At 40.0% G+C, this 27,657-nt stretch overlaps 1 protein-coding gene across 2 annotated transcripts in view; it reads right to left on the bottom strand.

Annotated features, from left to right (window-relative positions):
- Positions 1-27,657, bottom strand: part of DOCK2 (dedicator of cytokinesis 2) — a 499,444-nt gene that overhangs the window by 382,886 nt on the left and 88,901 nt on the right. For both annotated transcript variants that reach the window (XM_075900153.2, XM_075900154.2), the window contains 2 exons: positions 25,451-25,551; positions 23,712-23,846 (listed from right to left, as the gene is read on the bottom strand). In XM_075900153.2, coding sequence (XP_075756268.2) covers positions 23,712-23,846; positions 25,451-25,551 — 236 coding nt within the window. The remainder of the gene's footprint in view (positions 1-23,711; positions 23,847-25,450; positions 25,552-27,657) is intronic.

Below are 27,657 nucleotides of genomic sequence, written 5' to 3'. Positions count from 1 at the left end.
TTTCAGAAGCAACTAAAATGGCAAGGCGTTTTGCAGTATATTTTGCCTTTCAATTTATCTTCCACTGGCAGAAATTGTACTAGGTTGGAGCCTGAATTTTCAAGCATTATTACTGCATTGGTTAATTACTACAGCTGCATCTTTTCAAGGTGCTACAGATTCTCCGTGTTGGTCTTCAATTAGGGTGATGGTATTTAACACCATAAGTAAACTAAACCTATATGTGATTTTTGTCAGAAAAATGTAATTCAATAGTGTAAATAAACAAAATTCAAGACTATTATTTATTAGCCACTGTTATACAGTTTGAAGACTGCAACCAGCTATAAAACAGGTGTGAAAGCATAGCACGTTTTTCTTTTGAAATGGTTTTCCTAGGTCAAGTTTCTCTCTGACCAAGAGCTTCATTCCACAAAGGCCTCTGCACATCTTGTTTAAATTGTCCAAATGGACATTTTGTGTAGGTAATTTGGACACTGGGCCAAACATGCATTAATTATTTAATGTTCTCACTCACATAGATATAACACAGATTTAGAGCAGGGATCTAGCAGTTTGGTCATGTCTAACTTGTATGGTCTTGACCAAATATAAATCATGGGGATTACACATGCTCGAAAAGAGCTATCTAGAAGATACTGCAGTTTCAGCTAAATGTCCAAACAGCACTAATTTTACAGACTGTAAAATCAGTATACTCAACCTTCATAGTAACCAACTCACTATCTAAATAAATCCAAACTACTAGCAGTAATAGAAAGCTGCATAAAGCCATTTTCAGTTACTCATACTTCCATACAAAAAAATTCAACTCTGCGACTCAAATTTTCCAGATTTGATTTCTGTCCAAAACTGACTTTTTTGTGAAATTTGGTTAAAATCAATCAGCAATGATTTTGTATAAAAGCTAAACTTTCTCTTCACCAATAGTTTTTTTATAGTGAATGATTAATTGAAAAACAACAGATTAAGGGATTAAGTCCCTAATTTAAACAGTGCATAGCCTCAAAAGATAAAACAAGTAAATATATACAAATAAGGTGACAAAGCAATTAAATCAACAGATAGCAATACAAGCGGCAACTTTTTTTAAATGCAGTTTCTTGAGAAGTATTTGATAATTTAAATTTCATGGAGAAATGTGAATATTAAAAAAAATCCTAGACATTACTCCTTCCATAAATCCAGCTATGTGATAAATAGCCTACTTTCCCTTACATTTACAAGAAGATAATCCAGATATAGTTGCTGCCCATCATTAGTGGAAGAAATTATGTTTCACCAGTCCTGATGCTATTTAAATTAACAGTCAAACTTGCACTAACTTTCATAGCCATGGTAATCTTCCCAATTTCAAATACATTTCTAAACAGATATACTGTAATAAATCTAACCATAATCATTTAGTTGTGTTGCAAGAAAATATACCTCCGAGGTATATTTCTACTTTTCACAAGTCCATATTCTAGGGACAATAGGCAATTATATTAAACCTCACATATAGGGAAACTGGACTGGAATCATGTTACCCTGATCTAAAACCACAGACTTCTATTACTTTTTTACAAGTGTACTCACATAATTGACTGGATTTCTGAGTCACTTATTTTGTGTGCCAACAAGTGTAAGACAACATCTCATCTAGAGATGAATGAAAACTTTATGCTAAAACCTTTCTTCAGCAGAAAATGCAGATCCAGTGAAACCAAAGCATGCCATGAATTCTTGTCAAGTTTTTAGTCCAAAAAACAAATGAAAAAAAATCATTTTGATATTTTCAAAACAGTTTCTTTTTTTGATTCACATATGGTGGTTTTGAAGTTTCCTTTTACTTTTCAAAGTTTTTAAATGTTAAAAAATTCTCGACATCTAAATGAAACATCTCATTTAATAACTAACACACCCTTTCATTTGACACAAAGTGCATTTAACTTTCTGGATTCACCAACAATGTATGTATTTCGTTAGTTAGTTAGTTAGTTAGTTAGTTAGTTAGTTAGTTAGTTAGTTAGTTAGTTAGTTAGTTAGTTAGTTAGTTAGTTGATTTGGTGGATGGAAGGAAGGAAGGAAGATCGATCACTTTGGCCCAAAAGGATTTTAATTATTATTTTGTTTGTAAGAATTTGTTATTCACTCAGCTCTAATCCAAATTTTCACAATGGTTTTCTCTTCTGGACTAGACTACTACTCATTCAGCCTTACTGCATGGATTTTGGCCAATAAGTCACAAAGTCTTGTGAAGTAGATATGGAAGGACCTACATGCCATAAGTTGAGAAAAATGAGGAATTGTTATTCCAAGATTTTCTGAGACATCTAAAGAAGCTAAGCACCCAGCTCCCAGTGAATTTCATTGAGCTTTAGATGTTTAGCCATTAGACTTGTTTAAAAATGTTGACCTACATAACTTTCCTTATGTTACAGTAGAGCCAATCAGGAAATTCAGGCTTGAAAACAAAAGTACCATGCCTCCGTATATATGAATAACCAACAAAACCTAATAATCCTTTAGGAAGGTCTTAATCAGCAGATCAGAATTGTGAAGCTTATAAAAATTTCCACAGCTAATACTCTGCTAACAGACACTAATGCTCTTTACTTGTATTAAATTAAAAGCATTGGTAGTAAAGCAGAAGTACTTATATATGGTGCATTTAATAACACAATGCAGCAGTTTACATATAAGCAACAAATATAGCTAAGGAAAATTCTTAGCTAAGGTATTTGTAGAAAAATCTAAAGGGAAGAAGTTCCATCTTAACAACAATTCATTTTGGTAGGAGAAATTATTCTTCAGGGTAAAAAATATTTGCAATAATGACAGCATGGGCAGCATACCCACATCAACAGAGAATTAGCAGCATTGCTTATAGCTGTGTGCAAAACTTGTCTGCTAGGAAAGCCTGCAGCAACTTCCACTTAGATGAGCATGTTAGCATATGGAATAGCAAGGGGTCAGATTTTGTTAAATAAGAGAATAGTTTGTAGTTAGTTATTGACACCTGAATAGTTTAGCCCATATGTTTCCAGAAATAAGCTTCTATCTATGCAGCTGTCTTCAGTGAACGACATTCAATGAAGTTACAGGAATGGCCTGGAAGCTAAGCTAGACTGCTAAGCAGCTGCTGTTTTGTGGCTGTGCTGCCCATATTTATTTGTGCACTTAACGTATTTTATTTTATTTCACGATGTGCTCTTTAGCCAAGAGTTTTGACTATCACTGATATGACTTAGCCTAACGTGGTCATCTTGGCAATGATGAGCCAATGTTGCACCTCAAATTTCAATTACAGAGAGAGTCTGCAGAACTGGAATTAATCTTCAAAGTTGGACACTGTTACCCTGGGGGCTTGAAGAAAGACATGAACTGGTTGGAGTATTACAAAGCCAATTTCTGCTGCCTCTAACATCTTCATTTTCACATCAAATGCTATGAATACGACACATCCAGCCTACATAATTAGCCTCACTAACTCAGTGATTAGTCCTGTGGCACCTTAGGATGTCTACACCAGGGAGTTATTTCGAAATAATCTCTCTCGAAATAGTAATTTCAAAATAGTGCTATTCCTCTTCACAAGCAAGAGTTATGACTTCAAAATAACAAGCCCTTTATTTTGAAATAACAGGCGTGGTAGTATGGACCTTCACCTTGTTATTTTGAAATAAGGGAAGTTATTTTGAAATAATTATGGTGACAGAAGGGCATGTCTACACTTAGGAGATATTTTGAACTAATTCCCCTTATTTTGAAATAACCTGACAGTATAGATATCACCTTAGAGACTGACAAAAATATACGGAATCATGAGCTTTCATGGGTAAAACTCACTTCATCAGATGAATTGGAGTGAAAATAACAGGGTTTGTTCTGACAAGACAGGTGGCCAGGTCACCTGGTATTGGAAACCATTTGAATGCAGTACTTTTCAATGAGAGGGGAAAGGGTTGAGGTTGAACTCAAAGGATTCCTGCCTTGGGCAAAAGCTTTTTATAAGCAGGGAACCAGATAACAGGGGAGTTGGAAGTTGCAAGAAACCAAGATACCCCCTTGCTTACTACTGAGATGACAGCTAAAAACATCTAAGACTGGATGGGGAAGTGTCGAGCCCAAGCTAGTAGACTGCCTTGTTTGTGAGAAAGATCATTAAAAGTACAGGTTGGACCTCCTTGGTCCGGCACTCAGCACCTGACAGGTCCCGGATGAGGGATTTGCCAGACTGGGGAGGTCATATCTCGTGCTACTAACACACCTCCCTGGCCCCAGCTCTGACACCCAATGACCGAAGGCCCACTATAGTGTAACTCATATTAAGCCTGACACATTGAGAAAAACACATACCCTGGCCATGACATTTGGGCTATGGAGGAGAGAAACAGACATTCCATAAGAGCCTCACACTGAGTGAATCGATAGCTTTTGAGCTGACTCACAAAGGCTTCCCAGATGGATAATTATTCAGTCTCCTTTCCCCTATGCTGCATTTTACATGGAAGTGCACAGCCATAGCTAGCTATACTTTTCCTAATATTTAGTAGATTATCTGTGTTTAATATTCAAGTTCACCTTTCTCACATTGTTGCCTCTCGAACACAAACATCACCCACATGTCAAATTTCAGGTGCCACTTTCAATGCCTGAGTGAAAAATTTCTCAGCAAGGTCACCAGAATTCAACATGGTTAAAACATATTTTCAGGCTAAACTCGTTACTGGAAATGGTGGACTGTTTAGGCTGAAATCTCTCCCCTCCCCTCCGCCACCAAAGAGTTCAGCATGAGGCAAGCACCCAGCAGGAAAAATTTCAGCCCAAAGGGTGAGTTTACCAAAGCTGTAAGCAACTGAAAATAAATTATTATACAAGAAAGCATCAGGCATCTTTGATAGTGGATGTTGCAGTTACATCATGAGAGAAGAAGAAAAAGAGGTAGGAGAAACAAAATGGCTTTACATCAAACTCAGTCTGACTGGCTAGTTTGCTTATCTCAGATTCAGTATAGAGCAATATTTTGATAGGCTAACTGTTGGCATTTTCCCTGATTTGTGGCATCTACTATAAGTGAAAGTCTGTATCCAAGTTGCCTTTGATTGTATAGCAGTCAGATTTGTTTTGCTAGAGTCTCAGAATGATCATTATGACAGAAAACAAAATTATCAACTGTCATCTGAACATAGGCCTGGTCAGGAAGAGGCCTTCTCTGAAACAGCAAATTGCTTGCAAAAGCTGAAACTGTCAGAAACTTTCCACTTGCTAGTCCACTTCATCTGCCCATGGCAAAAAAAAGAAAGTTGTCAAATGCAAATGGGTTTGGAATTAATTTCTGCCCCCGCTTTATCCAACAAATCAGATACATGTGTTAGCAGCAGAGTTAAGATGGAAACTATAGTATAGCACTATCCATTTTAGATCTCTAAGTAAAAGTCAGTAAATGCTCAATGATCCTTAATTATAAAAAATTCATAACACTTTGTTCAGTTCTAAACTTTTCCCCCCCATTTTGGATATATTACTGAGAATATGTTGTCTTAAATTTAGCAATTGCTTTTGTTCACATCTGGCACTTAAGTTTTTCTGTGAAAAGTGGTTTGACGTCAGATTGAATTGTGATGGAGTGTTTGATCAGAAACCAGCACACGCGACCGTAAGTGCCTTTGTGCCACATTGGATTTAAGTTCACGGGAACTTAAAAAGACACTGAACCAAATACATTGAAACAAAGATAAATGTAACTGGTTTGTTGCTTATACTGAGGTCTCGCCTAAATTGCAAACGGTCATGTTACACCTTAGCCTGACAACTGTCAAATACTAAACATGGGGCTCCAGTTAGATGCTTGCAGGTGGTGAAGGAAATGTTAGATCCCTAAGCGTAAGTAATAGTGTGAACCAAAGGCTATGAATCAGAGCAGGCCTGGATTGGCAGAATAGCAACACACCAGCTATCAGCTAACCAAGCAAGCACGTTCTTGAAGAGGACAGTACAAACACACACAAATCTCTCAGGCAACTAACTATGAAAACATATTCTTATCAGATGGTACAAATGCACCTCAGCCTCCCCTGGATGGAGTTACAGGATAATGGATGAGGAGGTTTAGTTCCAACCAGCAGGGACAAGGACAAGCGTGGTAACATCGCCTGGAGTGTAATACGCAACATGTTTGTATCAGCAGATAAAAGGAGAAGTTCTATGAGGGCAGTTTTATTCTCGCGGCAGAGACAATGTACTGATGTGTGATCGAGCTGGTACCATTGTCATGGGCGTACATGAGTTTGCATTCCTGTGCCCATTGAGCCAGGGCACTAGTCTGTGCCTTGTCAGCAATAAACCTGCTCCGAACTAAGCCTCTGCTCTTTCCTTATGAATAACTTTGAGCCCTGGTGAAATGGTGAATTCCATTTGCTGCTAATACAGCTGACATCAGAGCTCCGACAACAGTGACGCCGGCATGAGTGGCAAGTTAGCGGGTAGCTGGGGGATTAGGAAAGCAATAGAAGGAAACTGGAAATGGACATGGGAAAAGAGACTAGGAACTGGCACTAGCGAGGGTGGAGGAAGACTGATTAGATCAGAAGATAGATCCGATGACGAGCCAAAGCAAGGGGCAGGAAGGAGCAGGGAGATTCTTTGCCCACTAGTTCACACTCCCTCTTCCAGAACTGAAATAAAACCCAAGATACCAGAGTCCCACCATTCCCATATTATGAAACCCAGGGGCAAGATGCCCCATTCCCCTTTAGTGCAGACCTACTATTGCTGTGAGCTCTGGTGGCCATTTGCACAGGCCATTTTAATTCTGACATTTTCTAACTTTTCAATGCTTGGTTTTGCATCTTAAATATTCTTTTAGGCTTTGTGTGAGAGAGAGAGAGAGTTAGCAGTGGTGCGGGAACGCATATGATTATTGTGGGCCCCTTCTCCCTGTCTCCTTTCATCAGGAGGTGGGCATGGAGCCAGGAGCAGTAGAGTCATAAAACCATAGAATGCTAAAACTGGATGGAACCTCGAGAGGTCATCAAGTCTAGTTCCCTGCCCTCATGACAGGATCCAGTACCATTTAGATCATCCCTAATAGATGTCTTTCTAACCTGCTCTTAAATATCTCCAGATATGGAGATTCCACAACCTCCCTAGGCAACTCATTCCAGTGTTTAGCCACCCTAACAGTTAGGAAGTTTTTGCTAATGTCAATCATAAACCTCCCTTGATGTAGTTTAATCCCACTGCTTCTTTTCCTATCCTCAGAGGCCAAGGAGAACAATTTTTCTCCCTCTTCCTTATGATATCCTTTTAGCTACCTGAAAACCGCTATCATGTCCCCTCTCAATCTTCTTTCCAAACTAAACAAGCCCAATTCTTTCAGTCTTTCTTCATAGGTCATATTCTCTAGACCTTTAATCATTCTTGTCACTCTTCTCTGGACCTTCTCCAATTTCTCCACATCTTTCTTGAAATGTGGTACACAAAACTGGACACAATACTCTAAATGAGGCCTAATCAGCGCAGAGTAGAGTGGAAAAATGACTTCTCATGTCTTGCTCACAACACTCCTGTTAAGGCATCCCAGAATCATGTTTGCTTTTTTTGCAACAATGTCACATTGCTGACTCATATTTAGCTTGTGGTCCACTCTGACTCCTAGATCCCTTTCTGCCATACTCCTTCCTAGACAGTCACTTCCCATTCTGTACGTGTGAAACTGGTTGTTCCTTCCTAAGTGGAGTACTTTGCATTTGTCCTTATTAAACCTCTATTTACCACAGGCCATTTCTCCAATTTGTCCAGATCATTTTGAATTGTGACCCTATCCACGAAAGCAGTTGCAACCCCTCCCAGGTTGGTATCATCTGCAAAAACTTAATAAGTATACTTTCTATGCCAATATCTAAAGCGTTGATCAAGATATTGAACAGAACCGGTCCCAAAACAGACCCCTGTGGAACGCCTGTTGTTATGCCCTTCCAGCAGGATTGTGAACCACTAATAACTACTCTCTGAATGGTTATCCAGACAGTTATGCACCCACTTTATAGTAACCCCATCTAAGTTGCATTTGCCTAGTTTATTGACAAGAAGATCATGTGAGACCATATCAAATGCCTTACTTAAGTCTAGGTATACCACGTCCATCTCTTCTCCCTTATCCACCACACTCGTTATCCTATGAAAGAAAACTATCAGATGGTTTGACATTATTTGTTCTTTACAAATCCATGCTGGCTGTTACCTATCACCTTATTATCTTCCAAGTGTTTGCAGATGAATTCCTTAATTACTTGCTCCGTTATCTTCCCTGGCATAGAAGTTAAACTGACTAGTCTGTAGTTTCCTGGGGTGTTCTTATTTCTTTTTATGTAGATAGGCACTCCATTGGCCCTTTTCCAGTCTTCTGGAATCTCTCCCATCTTCCATAATTTTTCAAAGATGATAGCTAGAGTCTCAGATACTTCCTCTATCAGCTTCTTGAGTATTCTTGGAAGCATTATCATCAGGCCCCAGTAACTTGCAGGCATTTAACTAAATGATTTTTAAGTTGTTCTTTTTTTATTTTATCTTCGAAACCTATCCCCTTCCCACTAGCATTCACTATGTTAGGCATTCCTGCATCATCATCAGGAGTACTGGTGCCCACGGCCAAGACCCCAGACACAGCAGCCGGGGATCCAGAGGCGGTGTTGCCAGCCTGGGATGCGGGCATGCCAACATAGGAGGCCAACAGAGGAGCCCAAATAAAGCCTTGGGGTGCAGCAGTACCCCCCACATCCCTAGTGCCCACACCTATGTATAAGAATGTGTATCTATGTCTGTTTGAGAGAGAGGAAGAGAAAAAGAGAATATAAATATGTCTAATACCTACTGTAGTAAGTTGAGGGTCAGTAACGTGGAGTCAGCAGGCCTGAATAGAGGCCTGTAACATGAAAACAGCAACAGGCCTGCAATCTAGTGAGCAAGACTTTGGTTCAGTAACACAGGAGCCAAGAAAGAGGCCTTACTGATAACTGCGTGATTGTGTAAGTTAGGACACAGGAAGGCACTGGGTACAGACTGTAAGCCAAAAGGGAGTAATGGAACATCTTAATAAGAAATGTCTTGGTACAAAGACTCCCTAAAAGCTAATGCACATACCGACCTCGGTTCAGGATCGGGTCGAAATTGACAGCATGAAGGATGGTAAGTAAGCCCCCTTCTGTAAGGTGAGGGGTGGTAACTAGGCAACAGAGGGTGGCAACCTGGTACATAAAGAAATTATGTAAGTTGTTTGTACCTGTCTATAAAAGGACACCACAAAGGGTGCTCTCTGGCCGACCTTGAGGAAGGGGGGTGGGAGCACTAGGTGGCTGAATGGCAGGTGTCATTGCCTAAACTTACAGAATGCACAGTAGCTTAACTTTGACTAACTGCTGTTAATATCTGATATATGGCAATAGGCCTGCCCGGTGTTGGTACCTTGTCAATGCGGGCCATAGTGCCCAGTGGTGTCACATTGTACTGATCTCTGTTACCAACTGGTAGAGCTTCGCATTTGACAATAAACCTGCTCGATTGATTTCAAACCTTGCCTGCATCTGTCGTTTCCGGGGCCTCTCACAGATCTCTTGTGTTGACCCAAGTGAACAGGGTCTAACACTCTAGATAAAGGGAGTACCGACTGTTACACACACAGCCGAAAGTTTATCACCACCAACGGAGTAGAGGTCCTGTCAGGAGCATGCCAGGACGTCCCTGACCAAACGACACTGACACTGACAGTTCAGACCACCGAAGGTACCGAGGTACGAAGACACGGAGGTACGACATCTAGCCCAAAAAATTACCCCAATTTTTAGGTATTTTTATTTGCTAATAAAAAACCCAACAGTAAATACAAATTATCCAGATGTCTTGGTCAATATCCAAAGCCATCAATAAATGGTGGTTTAGATAAGATCCATCCTTCCATACCTCAAAGAATGCTTTGTTTTTACAAAGGAGAATGGCAGAGCTGGGGTAAGGCGAAGTTGGAAGCATGAACGGCATTAACCAGTTTAGGTGAAATGCTCCAGCACTGAGCCTTTGCGTTTAATTAGGGTTGCCAGGTGTCTGGTTTTCTTCCGGACAGTCCGGTATTTGTGGCCTCTGTCTGGTAAAAAGAAACAGAAAATACCGGACATGTATAATATCCGTTTTTTTCTATTGTTCTCAGACAGAAGGCTGGCGGAGACATTCTTCCCCTGCTGTGTCTGCTAGTCGGGGGAGGGAGGAGGGAGGAGCATTGGGATTTAAAGGCGCAGTGATTTTTTTTTTTTTTTTTTTTTTTTGCTTAACAGGTTTGGTCCCCCGCCATGTTTGGGATTTGTTGTGAAAGTATTTGGCAACCCAATATTTAATAGCTTCCACTAGACAAATTTATTTGCACTACTCCACACCCTTGTCATTTCCATTGGATACTCCCACTGTAATTTCAAACCACGTCTCCCAAAACTATGCTCAATTAGCCAAACATCATGTCTCAAAACACTTATATCCAATTTTTGCTGAAATATTAAACACCTTCAGTAACAGAGTTAAGGACAATATAGATTGCTCATCAGGAAGAATATGTATGTACTGCAATTACACACACACACACTTGCACTTTAATATTTGTTCCTCACTAAGAAATCCCAATGGGGAAAAAAGTCTTTACCAACTGAGAAGCCAAAGTAGGGGACAGCAAACCAGTTTCCATCCTAATGCTAGTTTTAAAAAGATAATTTGGTGCTGACATAGTACTTGTAAATGATGCTCTCAACCAACCTAAAGATTTGGATTTGTCACATCTGATAAATGATTTCAGATCTGAATCAACAAAGGGCTGTTGAGGATTTAGTGAAATTCACTGTACAAATAAAGAACAGTTGTCATTAACCTGCTATTGTGGCTAGATTCCCATGGAATCAGTTGCAGTCTGCCTAGCTAACATTTGCAGCTTCAGATGGTGACAGTGAATGTTTTCCGGTTTTGTAACGAATTAACATGAAGAGCACATCTGCTCCTTTCTTTCCCACCAGGGGCTACAATTCAGTGACAGGTGAAGTGATCCATATGCATCCATCCCTCATCTACTCCACAGGCTTGTTGCAAAATTTAGTTTTTGGAAAGCATTTTAAGACTCCCAGGTGCTAGACATGCAAATTATTACCGTTACTATTCAACTGTTAAGCAAAATGGTTCACGTCATTTTACAACAGGGTGAATAAAATACTTTGCCTTTAAGTAGAGTGAGGCTGGAGAATTTCCCTACAACAGAACTGCTGCTGGGAGCAAAGAAAGAAGGCAAGGTAGGCAGCTAGAAAAGAGAGCAGGACAGATTGTAGAGACTATGTAAAGCACTATGCTGCAGTATATGCAAAGATCCAAGGCAGCCAGCTATTTCAGGCCCCAGAGAAATAAACGGAAGTTTTTGTTTGTTTTACAAGGAAGAGTTCTTTATTTAATCTCTACTGAACTATGAAGTGACTGTCATAAACACCTGAATGGGGAAATGCCAAATGTAACTGAAAACTTTTATCTCTGCTGTGTAGGGGATCACTATCCAGTTAATGTCCTTCAGACTGCACCATCAGCCATAGGCAATGGTCAAGAGATCTAGTAATATTAGGATACTTATAGGTAAATGTATATACCCGATTGCACACACTAGAAATGTCTGGCTAATGCAGGTTTGCAAAGTGTCCTCACTGGAGTAGGCGGCTGTCAGAAAACAGCCCTTTAATCAAAAAAGGCATGCCTCCTTTTTGGGGGGCAGAAGTATCTTGCGGAAAAAGGGTTTTTTGTTCAAAAAGAAAATGTCCACACTGCTTGTTTTTTTGCAAAAACCCCTAGCGCAAAGACGGATTGGCAGAAAATATGCAAATGAGATCACGACTCACGCAAATGAATCCCTCATTAGCATATTTTTTGCCGAGAAAACTCGTAATGTAGATGTAGCCAAACACTTGTCTGCTCTTACTCCGGCCACTTCTATACTTACCAAACTAGAGATCAGCCTTCTGGTGTTCGATTTAGTGAGTCTAGTAAAGTCATGAGGTGCAAGGGAAGCAGAGGAAGCATTTGCTCCGATTGACATTTCTCTGTGAAGATGGCACCAAGCTCAGCTTAAGGTATGTCGACTCCAGTTACATTATTTATGTAGCTGGATTTGGGTACCTTATGCCAACCTTTTGGGAGTAGTACAGACCTGGCCAAAGTACTCCAAGACTGGCCCTACATGGCAGCGCATTCACAGAACCTTATTCTTTCACTAGTGGGGTAACATTACGTTCATAAGTACACTTTAAATCACTTGACCTATTCACTACACTCCAGAACACGTCACCATAACCGTGGTTTGCATTGTATTGTTCCCGATTATAAAATAAAAGGCTTTTAAAAACAACTAAAATAGATTTTAGTTTAAAAGCAGTTGCCTCCATCTATTTAAATTTCCTGTAGTTTGTAATGAACCACAGTAAAAGTAACTTTCTTTCTTTTTTTCTGATGCATTTTGGCACAAATACAACACTCTCCATCTTACTGGAGGCTCTACCACACCAACTCATTGTGATAACAGAGATCTCCTCTTATACTCATGTTGGTGGTCATGACTGGACTGACGTCAAGTTCCTTCCCGCACTACTTTTGCTGCCTAAAAGAAATGACAGATCATTCTGCAAACCCCGGCATAAATGCACAAAACTGAAGCAATCTGCATAATTTGTACCGCTGTGTTTAAGGCTGCACCTACAGTTTCTGGATAAAGAATATGATGCAACATGTGACTGTTTTCACATATTTCAATAATGCAACTTGAACAAAATTAAACTACACTATGGAGTCATCAAGTCTTGATTACACTTGGAATGGGTTCAGTTCAGTCACCTGCAGCTAGCAACAGAGCTGCATCCTGCAGAGCTGCATCTTGCAAACAGGACATGGGAAGCTATTATTTGCTCTTGTGTATATTTCCTAGTTTCAAAGGGACATGCTTAATCTATACAAATTACAAGTTCCATCAACAACTGTAATTGGGGCAAATCCCCACTGTAAAACAGCCCTCTGTTTTCCAATAAGATCTGTTGACATTTAACAGTCAACTATCAGAACTGAAACTACCTTAACTTCATTTCAGTGCACACTGTTATTAAGCAAATCAACATTACCTGCACAAAACAGAGGAAAATCTAGCAAAAAATGATTATTTGCTCTTAAAAATATGCAAATCCAAGAATATGAAGCTAATCATCAACAGGACTTCAGAAATGGGTTCAAAAAGATTCTCCAATTTAATGAAAACTGAAGAACTCCTAAATGGTAAGAGCTAGGATCACCAAATTTGGTATGCAGCTTCCTCTTATCTTAATTTAAAGCCAGGTCAGGCTTTGGTTGTGCCAGGACAATGGGATGAGTCTGGGATGTGATTTGTTACTCAAAAAATGGAGAGAAAGGTGTCCACTAGTTGGGACAGTTATACAGTATAATGACCAGAGGAGGGAGCAAGGGGCCAGAGATGGGAACCAGGACAGCCCTATTCCCAGTGGGGCAGCGGGGAGACAGGGGTGGAGAAAGGGACAGTTATTTTCTATACATTTGAGAGAGTTTGTCTGTGTTCCTGTCCCCCCAGCCAGGAGGGAAATGAAGACAAGAAGAAAAACAAAAATTATTTGAGTTAAGGACCCAAGCAACTCCAGGTACATTTTCTAGTTGGAAATATTTAGGTGTACAGATGCAGAACCTCTGAAAACTGAAACATACCAAATGAGTAGACCTTCCAAGTCCTAGAGGATTGAGATCTGATCATCCCTCTAACAGATTGGAAACATGCACTCTCTGAAAGTCAAACTACAGAAAATGGAATTATAATTAGAAACGATAGCTACTTCTGCTATGAGTTATCAAGCAGTAATTATGACAGAAGACAAAACCAAAAGTATTTTTAATTAATGGAAAAGTATCACATTTCAGGCCAATAGCTCTCTGCTAAACCCAGAACGCCAGTATGTTTGTTAGTAAGGGTATTTCTACACTGCCACTCTAGTTCGAACTAGGGTGGCTAAGGTAGTCATTCGAACTTGCAAATGAAGCCCGGGATTTAAATATCCCGGGCTTTATTTGCATGTTCCTGGGCGCCGCCATTTTTAAATGCCCCGTAGTTCGAACTACCTGCCCACGGCTACATGCAACATGGGCTAGCTAGTTCGAATTAAAGCTCCTAATTTGAACTATCATTACCCCTCCTGCATTGAGGAATAACGATAGTTCAAATTAGGAGCCTTTATTAGGCTCCAGGTGGAGGGGAGGTTACACATGGGAGGGGTGCGTCAGTTCGTGCCTGAGGCTGCAGGTTCCGCGGGGGGCAGGGCAGGTGCCAGAGCCATTGTGTGCATGGGGTCGGGGCACTGCGTGCCGGTGCAGATGTTCACCATACACAAAATATGAAAGAAGAGAGATCCAAAATATTCTGCTTAAATTTAAAAAATGAAATATGTAAGTATAGAGTAAGTAACAAGAGATTGGCAAAAAACAAGAAACTGGGGCTAGCTTCCCGCAGGAAGCCTGGGACACGTGGAGTGTGCCTCACTGGGCTCCAGCGGTGATTGAAAGGGCCTGGGTCTCTGGCAGCAGCATCAGCCACAGTAGTTTTTTAATCAAAGTGTTTTTGAATTGCTGAGCTCCATTTGGTTTTTGTTTGTTTGATAGCTGCTTTCATTGCCCATCCAAGTCAAGCGATGAGGCATTTTTTTTAATCTAATGATGCTTTCTCTCCCATTTGTAGGATTCTGGCTTTTGAGGCATCTAGTAAAATAGTCTTAAACATTACTCAACTTTTCACACTTTTTGATTCAGATTATTTCTACCAATTCATGTGTCTTTGATTAGTTCAACTTGTAGGTGGAGCGGGAGAGGCAGATTAAAGTCAAGTTTATCAAAATGGTTTACATAGTATCAGCAGGACAAAGTATTAGCAGCACTCACTGCATGAGTGACATGCAGCAGATGTCAAAAACCAAGTGGAGGAAACATAAGCTAGAAGGAAACCAACCATCACCACAGGCGCCAAAAGCCAGCATGTTCTAGTAAAATAAATATTGCATCTCCAATATGCTGCCCTTTTCTGTCAAAAGACACAGAGCTCTGGAGTATATACTGACATAATGTCATTCACTTTCTTTTCAATATTAAATTAAAGGCTTTTGCAAAGCTAGAGGCAGGCAAAAAGCTTTTAGCTACTGCAAGAGACATCAAAGCTAAGCAAACATGGATTGGCAGAGAAATATGCAAAAATGTTAGTCTAGCTGAGAAGTGTGATAGAAGGGAAACACTGAATCGAGAACTGTTAAAAGAAGCAGCCTTTGAACCATCAGAGCAGCATTTCAATGAGAGGTTTAAGCCAACCAAAGGAAAGAGGCTCTGATAGCCAAAATCTTAATGAGAGAAAAAGTTGGTGGTTTCGGAGGAAGATTTAGAGTTTGTTTTGTTATTTGGCATTTACACTATGAAAGTTCAATGTCGAAGCAATACTGAAGATTTAATTGAAAAAAACAGGAAGAAAATTATTTGTTAGCAATATTATGGTAGCTGGGCTGGTGCCAGGATATGAAAGAGATAAGGTGAGTGGGGTAATAACTTTTATTGGACCAACTTCTGTTGGTAGAAGACAAGCTACATTAGTTGGTACATGTGACAGGGTGTACCAGCCACATGCTGGTACACCAGGGGTTAACTCCTCTCTGTTAGAAGAGGCCACTCCCATCCCACTCTGCTGGGCATGCTCATGTTGCAACCAGGAGACAAAAGGCCCAAGAGGAGCTCAGTCTGGACTAACCACTGGAGGAGGAAGTGGTTCATTGCTAGCTCCAGCAAGTGGACAGCTTGCACTCCAAGGCTTGGAGACCAGCAAAATGGGGCTAGATTCTGAGGGAGGATGTGAGAGTGGGTGCTCAGAGCACCAGACCACAGATGTGAAAGGCTTCATAGATTCAGACAGGAGAGGACCAGGGAAATTTAGCAGGGAAACGATATTGGAACTGACCAAAGGTTCCCTGCCACTGAGAGGACCCTGGGTTGGAACCCAGTGGAGCAGGGTTCCTGGCCACCGCCCACCTTGGCGATGGTGACCCAGCCTGCCAAATACAGTGACTCTGGCCATTGGACCACACTATACTGACTGCAGAGAGTTGTCACAGTGACTCTGGATGTTGGGTCACACTAGTTCGACTACAGGAAATTGTTATAGTGACTCTGGCCATTAGGTCACACTGCCTCAACTGCAGGGGATTATTAGTGATTTAATTTAAGATATGGACACTGGACCACACATTCCCAAAATGTGGGACACCTTTACACATTTGGCCGTGGGGCTGATACCTCTCTTCCCTGTCCTGGAGGATAATGGGGTGTATCAGTCCCACAAGAATCCAATAAAAGATACAAGCTCACCCACTTGGATCACAGGGCAGATAAAATTGATTTGTTTCAGATCCTCCTCCCCAACTATTGGAAATACTGGCTCCAAGAGCGAACAGGACAGACATGAAAGGATCAAAATAAAAAACACTGACATTTGCTTTGTGGCCACACAACTAAAGACTGGAGATTTTTACCACTCACTGGCTGCTATGCAAAAATTCCATGCTTTAAGCATTGATATGTATGTCTTTCCCCAAAATATCATTCAGCAAACATCTGATTGGTTTAAGAGAATCTTTGCGGTTTTTATTAAATCTCTGAGATTTCAACTGGGTAGCGGCACCAACGTAACTGAAATCAAAACTTGGCTCACACTCTGTGACTAGTTTGCCTGAAAAGAGATTAAAAAGGGCTCCGTCATGATGATTCAGCAGCCAACTCTAGAAACCATGCTTATATCTGAGTCTTTCCCACACTACATTCACTATCTATATTACTATTTAAATTTGCACGTAAGCATCTACAGCCACTGAGGAGAGACAACAAATTATTATAGTGATAGGAATAAATGGGGAGGAGGAGGAGGAAATAAATTAGTCACAACTTCAGCATCAGCTCTAAAAAACAATTCTTCACACACAGAAGTAGTATACTCTTCTTAAGGGAGAAATGATCTTTTGTAAGGCCAAATAATCAGTCTCTTCCTGAAAAGAAATACTTCCCTCATATCCCTACAGGCTTCCATGGGTCAGTTTGGCAAAAGCAAGCCAGGATTGTGAAGAATGCAATTAAACCAGCAGCAGACGGCTGGGTACTAAAGAGCGTTGTGCACTTTGTTCTTGTCAAACCGCAGCTTATTAAACAAACAAAACAAAAAACAGTGTATGCTCACTGGGTACAGAGGCAGTGAACTTACAAAATCACTGCAACAAATCACATTGGTGTGCAAGTTATTGTGTAATCTTGGATTCATATTAGCAAAAATACTTCTCATGTCGTCCGTTTGGCAATCACCAACTGGGCAAGAAGCATAGAATCATAGAATATTAGGACTGGAAGGGACCTCGAGAGGTCATCGAGTCCTGTCCCCTGCCCTCATGGCAAGATCCAGTACTGTCTAGACCATTCCTGATAGACATTTATCTAACCCACTCTTAAATATCTCCAAAGATGGAGATTCCACAACCTCCCTGGGCAATTTATTCCAGTGTTTGACCACCCTGACATTTAGGAACTTTTTCCTAATGTCCAACCTAAACCTCCCTTGCTGCAGTTTAAGCCCATTGCTTCTTCTTCTATCCTCAGAGGCCAAGATGAACAAGTTTTCTCCCTCCTCCTTATGACACCATTTTAGATACCTTAAAACTGCTATCATGTCTCCCCTCAGTCTCCTCTCTTCCATACTAAACAAACCCAATTCTTTCGGCCTTCCTTCAGAGGTCATGTTCTCTAGACCTTTAATCATTCTTGTTACTCTTCTCTGGACCCTCTCCAATTTCTCCGTATCTTTCTTGAAATGCGGTGCCCAGAACTGGACACAATACTCCAACTGAGGCCTAACCAGTGCAGAGTAGAGCGGAAGAATGACTTCTCGTGTCTTGCTCCCAATACAGAAATGGGGACTGAACCCGAAACCTCTACAGCTGAACGCCTGAGAATCCAGAACCCAAACTAAAGAGCAAGAATCTGTGACCAATAGCCACAGCAGACCTAGCCCCCGCACAGAAGCAGAGATTTACACTGGAGCGGGACAAAATCAAAGTCTCCAAATGATATACTGAAATTCTAATTCAAAGTCATAGATTATCTATCAACAGATGACTGTCCTCAGCTGTCAAGAGTCAAGGTGGAGGCTCTTGTCACGGGAGTCATTTTACCAGATTTGTGATAAGTCTCTCCGCATTTTCTCAGGTGCATTTCTGTTAAATATATTTGTACTGTATGGTTGTTTTGGGAGATTTGTATTGTGGACATATTCAAATGCCTACAGCTTCCTCTTCCAACAGCTTTAGTTCAATCTATATTTGTCTAGGAAAAATACATTTCCAAAATATTCAACCAACCTCATTAGCTACCTTTACACACACACACACCCACACACCCACACACACACACCCCCATAGGAGAGCAACGCACACCCCATAGGAGAGCAACGCAAGAGGGATTAATCATAGCAAATATTAATTAAAAAACAGAATTGTGCACTATAGTTAGCAGGCTAGGCTGTGGAGAATGTACTTTTGTCAGCTGAATGCTTTAATTCAAGGTCCCGCTTGATGAAATGACCTTCATGTTTTAGTTTAACATCAATCATGTTGACTGTTACTGAGGCATCACTCACTCCTCTTTTTGCTGCATGCTAATATACATGCCAGTAATGTTAACAGGAGCTATCTGAGAGTCTGAAGATGTAACTCATGTTTATTTTTGCAGAAAAAAAAACTATTCAATGAACAACATAGCATTCTGCATTCAGCATCATAAAATTCTAACATCCAATCTGTGGAGTGGAAAAAGTATCAAGTACAGACCTGAAAAGATCATTTATGTTTCAGTTTGGTGGCAAAAACAAATAATAGAAATTCAGTTTGATTAAAAATTAATTTTTCCCCTCCCCCAATGAAAAAAAATATAATTTTTTGTCCCACCTTAAACAAGGCATACTCCTTTGGGGAGGTGGGGATTGATTTTGGGTGCAAGAAAATGTTTCACTTAACCCAAACAAAAATTATTCTGTTTTTTATTTCAAGTTGGTTTTGGATATTTTTCCTCCAATTCACCCAAATTCCTAAATAGTTTCAGAATCACACAAATGCATTTTTCAGTTAATTTACAATTAGTTGAAAATTTTGCCCACCACAAACCATTTGTAGAGCTCTGCAAATAATTGTTTTCAATTCACTTACAGTACACTCTCTCCCTCCCCCCCAAAAAACCCCTAAATAACTTGTTTCAGATCAACAAATTATGTGTGTAGGTCTGTGCATGTGTGTGCATATGTTTTGGGTTGAACAAAATATTTTATTTACCCAGAAATGAATTTTTTCATTTAATCAGATGGAGGGGAAGAGTTATACAATTTTTTATATTAAAGTAAATTCCTAAACTAAAATAATTTTGAATGAAAAAATCAAAATGTATGTTAAAAATAGAAGGCAACAATTATTATAATAGACACAAATTTAGTATTTGTTTAGATCAACAAATATGGCATTGGATTAAAAAAAATTCCCCCAAAATTTTTCAGCCAGATCTAATTACATAGGTAGTAGATTAATGACAGCAACTGTAAGAAACTGTTTCATTCTGCAGTAGCAGTGCTACAACTATTGAATGCCAATATTAAAGGTCATGGGGAGAGATATTTATGAGCTCCATCAATGCTTTTACTGGGGCTACTTTCCAATAGACACATTGGTGAGTGAAGATTGATTTTTGTGAACACCAGCTGCAGCATTAAGCTGCTGTTCATGGCTCCATCATGGAGATAAAATGGCAGCGGACACTGAAACTCTAGTCAAACCTTTCAGAGTACATCTTCTAAAGAGGCCATATGTGGGAGCAGTTACAACTTCTAAGCTAACCTAAAGTTACCGCCAATTCTTTGTGATATACAAGTTATCCTGCGCTTCCTTAGGGATAGATAGGAAAAGTATCAGACGTGAAAAAATTCAGTTCTTTTGGAACTGCCAGACTTAAAAATCAGTGCTTACTTCAAGTGCATTTGAAGTGCATTACAAAGTAACATAATCATGTCAAACAGCTTTGTGTTTTATTCATAACTATTCCATGAGCTGTGGGAGTAAAAGTTTCACACACACCCCTGCAAGTTTAGACCTTTATTTGCTCTGATTCAGCTATCTGAATTTCAAATATCTATATATTTCCATAACCTACATATGTATTCTGGAATTTGATCTTTAAAATTCACCCCCACCAATGTCATCCTTTGTAGCCTTTTCAGTGACAACATTAGTGAGAGGCACAGTCCTGTTTCTGCTCTGCAAAGGAGACTTCCTCACAGAAGAGCACAGACCTCTAGAAATATTTTGTTGCAAATGGGAGGCTGTTTCCTCCCTTATCAGCACGAAGTAATGGATCATTTCATCCTCTGTTCTTTATTTAAGAACCATCACCAAGAGCGAGTTGGTCCCTAGAATACTTAAAATCTGGCAAGTGTTTAGAATATCGGCCACTTTGGGTTTATCATTAATTTAAGTTTTAAAATTATTTAAAATTAATCTCCCTTTCTCTATTATTGAACTTTCACTATTAAAGGTAGTGAACCAAAGCCTCCTAAACGGGCTGTTCACAGCAGCTGTAACAAGTACCAAGGCATATGCGGATGCACACCTCAAAGAGTAATGTGTGCTGCAGGCAGCACCTTACTAATCAGCAGGGCGACACCCAAATCTCCCCTGGGTGGCTGCCAAGCACTCAGCTTACAGAGAACACTGCCGGGCAGTCCAGCTGGGGTGCACGGGGTCCCAGCCCTGCTTGCAGCTTGCTGCTGGCAGCCCATAGACCTCCCCAGCGCCCCCCACCTCCCAAGACTCTTTGGTTCTGGAACATATGTGGTCCTGCCGGACCAGAGAGTCCTGACTTAGAGAGGTTCAATCTGTACTGGAAAGCTATGGGATGGTGACATTCTTTTTCTCTTTAATATGATATATTAGTGGATACATCAAGTAATTGAGCATTTGAAGATCAAAAAATTACTAGTATTCTTCTTTAAGAACCACCTAACTTAAGACACCTGTTTTTCTATATAATATATATTCAGCAAAGAAAGCTTTGTTCTTTAAACATTAAGGACTGAACACCAAAGAATTGACCATTGTCTTCGTTGTGGATATGAAATGTACATTTTTCTCCCTGTGATTCTATTTCCATGCAAGGCATTTTTCCTTATGTTCTGAATATAAATCAATATTTCATCGTTCCTGAGTAAAGCTATGCCCCTTTACAAAACCAAGAAAGATAAAAAGGCAGAGATTCACATCAAAGAGGTTAGGGATGGAAAAGCCTCATTAAGTCTCCCGGTCAGACCTCCCTCCTCCCTTAGGAGTGTAGAATTCCTCTCTGCATAGGTTTAAAGATTTTTTTTCCATTAGGTTCTAATGTCTGAAGCAACAGGAAGAATATTCTTGATTCTAATAGATTTTACTATTGTGAAGTGTTTCCATATTATTCACATACATTTTCTTTCATTGTATTCTATTGCTTACATTTATAACTGTGACAGGTTGGATCACAGGGACCGAGGTACCGATAATACCATTGAGCGTACCTGCATGCCCCTCCACCCTGCCTTGCTCAACTTGAAGCTCTAGTAGAGTAACACAGAAACTGAGAACAGCTCAGCTCTGGCAGAACTCAGTCAAGGGACTTGTCAGCACCCAGGAGCACAACCCCCAATAGGATCAAAACCCCAAATAAATGTATCTTGCTGTGGTATGAAAGTTTTACAGAGATCAAGTTTGCTCTCTTCATCAATGAAAGAGAAACACACAGCTGTTGTCACTCCCCCCCCCCCCCTCCCCCAGGCACAATTATTTACACTGGATTTAATAATAAACAAAAGTAATGTTATTAAGTATAAAAAGTAGGATTTTTGTAATTGCAAGTGAAAACAGATCAAAGTTACTAAGAAAAATAAAGCAAACCATGCCAGCTAAGGCTGATACACATTCACTACATCTACACTGCACCTTTCTTGTGCAAAAGCCTGTGCAAATGAAGCACAGATGAGCATATTGAGGTGCTTCATTTGCATAATTAATTAGGGGCCGGTTTTGCTCAAGAGGCTTTTGTGCAAAAAGGAGCTGTGTAGATGGCTCCTTTTTGCACAAAAACCCCCTCTTGCACAAGAGCCATTCTTCCTGAAAAAATGAGGAAGAATAGCTCTTGTGCAAGAGGGGGGTTTTGCGCCAAAAGGAGCCATCTACACAGTTTCTTTTTGCGCAAAAGCCTCTTGCGGAAAAATGGCTTCTAATTCCTTATGCAAATGAAGCAGGGCAATATGCTAATCCGTGCTTCATTTGCATAGGCTTTTGCACAAGAGAGGTGCAGTGTAGATGTAGCCTAAGAGAAGTAGTTACAACTCATAGTCCTTGTTTCTTGTTCTTATTTCAGGTGTGGTTTTTCACAAGCCAAAGCTGATCTTTGTGTCTGACCTGGGCCCAGTTATGCTCCTCCACCCCTCTTGTTATAGTTGCTTAACTTCCAGGTGTTCTCTTAGCATGGGGAGGCAGCTTCAAAAGCCAGCTGAAGACTCTCATTGTTTGCTCCCCCTCCCTTAAACAAAATTTCCACAAGGCAGGAATCCTTTATTCAATCCTCCCCACCCCAATGGAAAACTCCAAAATTCAAGACGGATTTCAGCATAGTCATACACCTTTGTAGAACCAACCACAGTTTGGGCTGACAGGAAAAACAAAATTATCTGCAACTTACTGTCTTGTGTCCTGGGATATTAAGTTCTTTAAGTTTCACTAATGGCTTTCACTCAAAGACCTGGATTAATAAGCAGGTTTACACTTCATATTTATAACTTCACACACAAGAATGCTACATGCACACAAACAGATTATATAGATTCAGCAGATTGCAGGCTTTTCAACAAGAGGCTACATGCCACATTTTGCATAAAGCATATTTGAGTTATGCATATACATATTCAAAAATGTATTTCCATAAAAATAGGGGGGCATAGTGTCATAGTAACCTCTTGTACCACACTAAAAGTTCTTCTCTCCTTGCTATACCTTATAAAAAGATTGTAGACATGCCCCATTTATTAGTTGTCACTTTGCTGACCTATACATACCTAGCTCATTTTGAATCATTCCCTCTAAAATTAATCTTCTGGCTTCTTAGCTGGATAACTGATCCTCTAAAACTCAATTCAAGTATGTCCGTCCAAAATTATTACATTGTGCTATGCAAAAGTCTAATCTTTTAAATACAATAATGTGGAAAAGCAAGTATCTAAACTTCTGGCCATCTGTCCTGCTATTTGGCCCAAGCCAAACAGATGGCAAAACAATCTGACCTCATTGGTAATCCTCTTTCAAGAAAAGTCATTATTATCTTAGTAGGACACAACATTTTTGCTGCGAATGAAATGGAAAGTGGATGTTTTCTTTTGTGACAATTTTCATTACAAAAAAAAGTTATCTTCTGGATAAAGTATTAATCCTTTAGCTGTAGGCCAAGTACACCACTAAGTATCTGATAACTTTCACATTCAGCTTGAGCTAAGATGATCAGAAAGTTCACATAGGCATGTGATAAGTACTTACTGTGAAAATAACGTTCTTGACCGAACAATGAATTTGAACACATATTCTAGTGCTTTCAAAGTTCTCAGTATAGGCTCACATTGCTCTCCTCTGCTGGAAGTATCCAAATAAGTCTTCAGAACTGTCATTAGCTTCCTGAGTTAAGAATAATTTAAAAACACAAACTTGGTTTTAAAAATGCACTTCCATATCTGGCTTTGCCTCAGTACATTACTCAACACTGTTCATCTGCAGTTCAGTAACCATGCATCAAGACTCGGCAAATATAAAAATTGTTTGACTACTATACGTGCCAATTGCAGGAAACCTGTAAATATGATGAGAATAAGCAGCAAATAACCTACTTTGCAATGATATATTTCTTCAAATACAAAAAGCATCAGCATCACAGCTAACAAATGTGGAAAATGATTCAGCGGCATACTTCCTTGTACATCTGACACTAAAAGGTAAGGTGCATACAATGTTATAGGTGGTTTTGTCCACCATGTTCATATACATTCCTGCACCAATGGAGCAAACCCCTTCTGTCAATATAGGCTATGTTTACACTATGGGGTTCTGCTGACAGTCTCCCAACTACAGACAACCAAAGTTTCTCAGTTTTGGGCAATACATTTTCAGAAGTTTCATGTTAACCTTAAAACAGGGCCCTTCTGATTCATTATTAAAGGTGGATGGAAAACAGTTTTCCATTCCTAGGAACATTTGAGTGTTTGACCTTCTCAAACCCCACCTCCCATACACACACATATATCTTGAATTTGGACAGTCACAATCTCAAATATTCATTAACATAAAAACTGTCCCTTCCTCCCCGCATTTTTAACCGTTTTCAGTCCAATTAAGCATACCTTTCAAAATGTACATTTTCAAACTGAAAAGCTGATGTTTAATTTCAAGCATGTCCAAACAAAAGACTATTGATGTTTTTTTCAAGTTGGAAACACACTCCTGCTTTATGAAAAGTTTTTGTGATCAAATTAAACATTTTTGCCAAAAAAACACAAAATTTGTGATGAACTCCAATTATTATAGGTTCTTTCATTACAGTATTAAAATTCTGGCAACTTTTTATGAGCCAGTTTGTGAAGTAGCATTAGCATCTTCAGCAGATAATTTTCTTGTCTTGCCTCACAACTGAATTGACCCTAGGTGAACTGCTCCTATTCCACCACAACCCATTACATTCTAGTGAGTGGAGATAGAAGTACCTGGGATTCCACATAGGAAGCAGAGCTGAAATGTTTGTGAGCGACTCTATAGGATCCCTGCAAATGGAGGAATGTGCTGAATTCAATACTAACTGTCATAACCATCCCAAGCACACTCTGCTGAATTTTGAGGCCATGATATCTGGCTGCAGGTTCCTCAGCCAAGGAGAGGTTTATTCACTGCTGTGAAGCTAACCAGTGCCGTCTGAGGCTTTTCATTACTAGTGGCTTTCTGCCAGAGTTTGAACAAAACTGGTATAATCAGTCTGCTTCATAATGGACAAAACCCTGGATCCCTTATGCTTTTCTTCAGGACTTACATTTGTTTTGTCCTCTTTGAAATCTATAATCGTTTGGCCTGTAGGAGAGCTAAACAAACAAAAAGTTTCCAATTTGGCCAATGCATCCTAGTAATTTATCAAGTCAAGACATCTAATGAGATTCAAGTGACTTGTTAACTTCAAAAAGTGATGGGGATTTTTAAAAAGAGACAAGAAAACATGTAAAGAAAAGAATAAAACTTACTTGTAAGCCAAAGTTGCACTGAAGTGCTGCTGGATATAAGCCTCCAGAACAGTATTGAAATGTTGAAATTTCCTGTCTGCAATAAGTCCTATTATATAAATCTAAACAGAGATTAATGTAATTAGTGTGCGCCACACACCCACCCACCCACACAATATTAAAACAGCGATATATCAGGTTCCTGGATTATTTATCATTCTGAAACATTAACTTCAAAGAACTTAAATGGTGCACGTGTTGGGTATGTCTAGACTACATGGCTCTATTAACAGAGCCATGTAAACTAGCTTAGCCAAAATAGACAGAGAAGCAGGGATTTAAATAATCCCCGCTTCATTAAAATAAAAAAGCCACCGCGCTGTGTTGACAATCAGCTGATCTGGCACAGCGCAGGAGTCTAGACGCAGATCGGTCGACAAGGGAAGCCTTCGTCGACAGCTCCTGTAAACCTCATTTACAAATTTAGCTAGTCTTTCCGATGCTGCCAGTCCAGGTGCCAACTCTGGCCAAGGCTTTGGCATCATCTGAACACTGACATTCACTGCTGAACATCAGTCCAGTTCACCTATGTTAGCATGGTTACAATGAACACCGGTACTTTATTGTTAGACTTTATGAAATGCTTTTGAGTTACTTCATGTATTAATTTCACTCATCATGTCCATATGCCCTGCTATAAGGTGATCTGTACGTTTTGTTTTGTAATAGTAGAAGTGCTTGCTATGATCAAGTGAATCTGGTCAAAAAAATATGGTCCACTGTCCATCAAGAAAGACTATCAAAACTAAATGGGCTACCGTGAAACATCACAAAACAGAGACTTTATTAATGGGTCTATCATACCCACAAAGGTGCTACATGTAGGAAAGCCCTTACCATTAGCTTGAATGGTGGAGAAGGAAATTAAACAGGAGAACAAAAGAAAACTATCCATTTGGGCCAGAGGTGCTAAACTGAAGTATAGTTACTTTGAATTTGCCCTGAAAGGCATTTTGAATAGATATATGTCTACATCTGTAAACTTTTGAAACCACAGGTTAACTCATTTGTGTGTATATTGCCTGCTTTAACCTGGAAATAACTCTGATGTATGTTTCCTAGTCAAATTCTTAGTTTACTACAGGCCTCACTACAAGTGTTGTCTTTGGTAAGAGAACTTAGGCATAAAGTCATGTGGGGTAAGTGACTGGTCTCTTAAAACCGGAAGCAACTTTAATATTTTGTGACCTTTGGTGTAAGTGATCATGTATTTCTTAAGCTATGTCTACACTGGGCAGGTTCGGCAACAAAAGTGCTGTGGACATGCAAATGTCGCAAAAAGTGAAAACTAGTCAAACTGGTTTTTTTGACTCCCACAGTTGACATTTCATGGCCCTATTGCTAGCACTCTGATGACAGAGTAAAGCAATATGGTTAAACATCTCACAATGCAGTGTTGTGGGAAGGCAGAGATGATCCCTGTGCTTCTTAGGATTCCCTGGCAGCTCTGTGAGCTCTCCATGCTGAGAAATGTCCAAGCAGCACAGAAGTCTCTTCAGCCCTCCCCGCCTGCCACCGTGTTTCCAAGGAAGGAAAACAGGAGCATTACAATGATTTGCTCTTTGTTTGTCCCCCAAGCAGAGCAGCTCACTGAGCTGTCAGATACTCTCCAGAGCTTTGAAAGGGGAGGGGCCCATGCCAAGTGAGGGGCGCATTCCTGCAAGGCATCAGAGATCACAAAACACTAAGCAGAGCCCTCAGGGCAGGCATAGTAGGATACTGGTAGAAGACAGTTTTCTCAACAAAACAAACAGTACACACTGGATATTTTTTGACAATAAAGGGAAGGGAAAAGACAAATATCTCTTACGGGACTGGAAGTTTTTTGTCACCCAAACTGGCTGTTTTTCCTGACACAAGTTGCATTGCAGTGTCAACACTCTCACTTTTTAAAATGTGCCAGTTTAGACGAGCCCTTAGTCTAGTTTGCATGAGTGGCAAGATAAACATGATTACCCAAGGGGACTTTTTGTATCCTCATGGTAAGTCAGTTGCAGTCCTTTGGAGATCACATTTGTTACAGAGTTATAGAAGATATCACCAGTTTCAGATTCTGCCTTCTCCCTCCTTTTTTTTTTTTTTTTTGACAGTCTGCTCTGATGTTGGCACTTACGGTAATAGGCCACTCCACTCGGTGTTACACACTCAAAAGGCAACATTTCATCCAC

The sequence above is a fragment of the Pelodiscus sinensis genome, chromosome 16, assembly GCF_052426305.1.
Source record: "Pelodiscus sinensis isolate ZL-2025 chromosome 16, ASM5242630v1, whole genome shotgun sequence".
NCBI lineage: Eukaryota > Metazoa > Chordata > Testudines > Trionychidae > Pelodiscus > Pelodiscus sinensis.
This window is presented reverse-complemented; position numbering and strand designations above follow the sequence as displayed.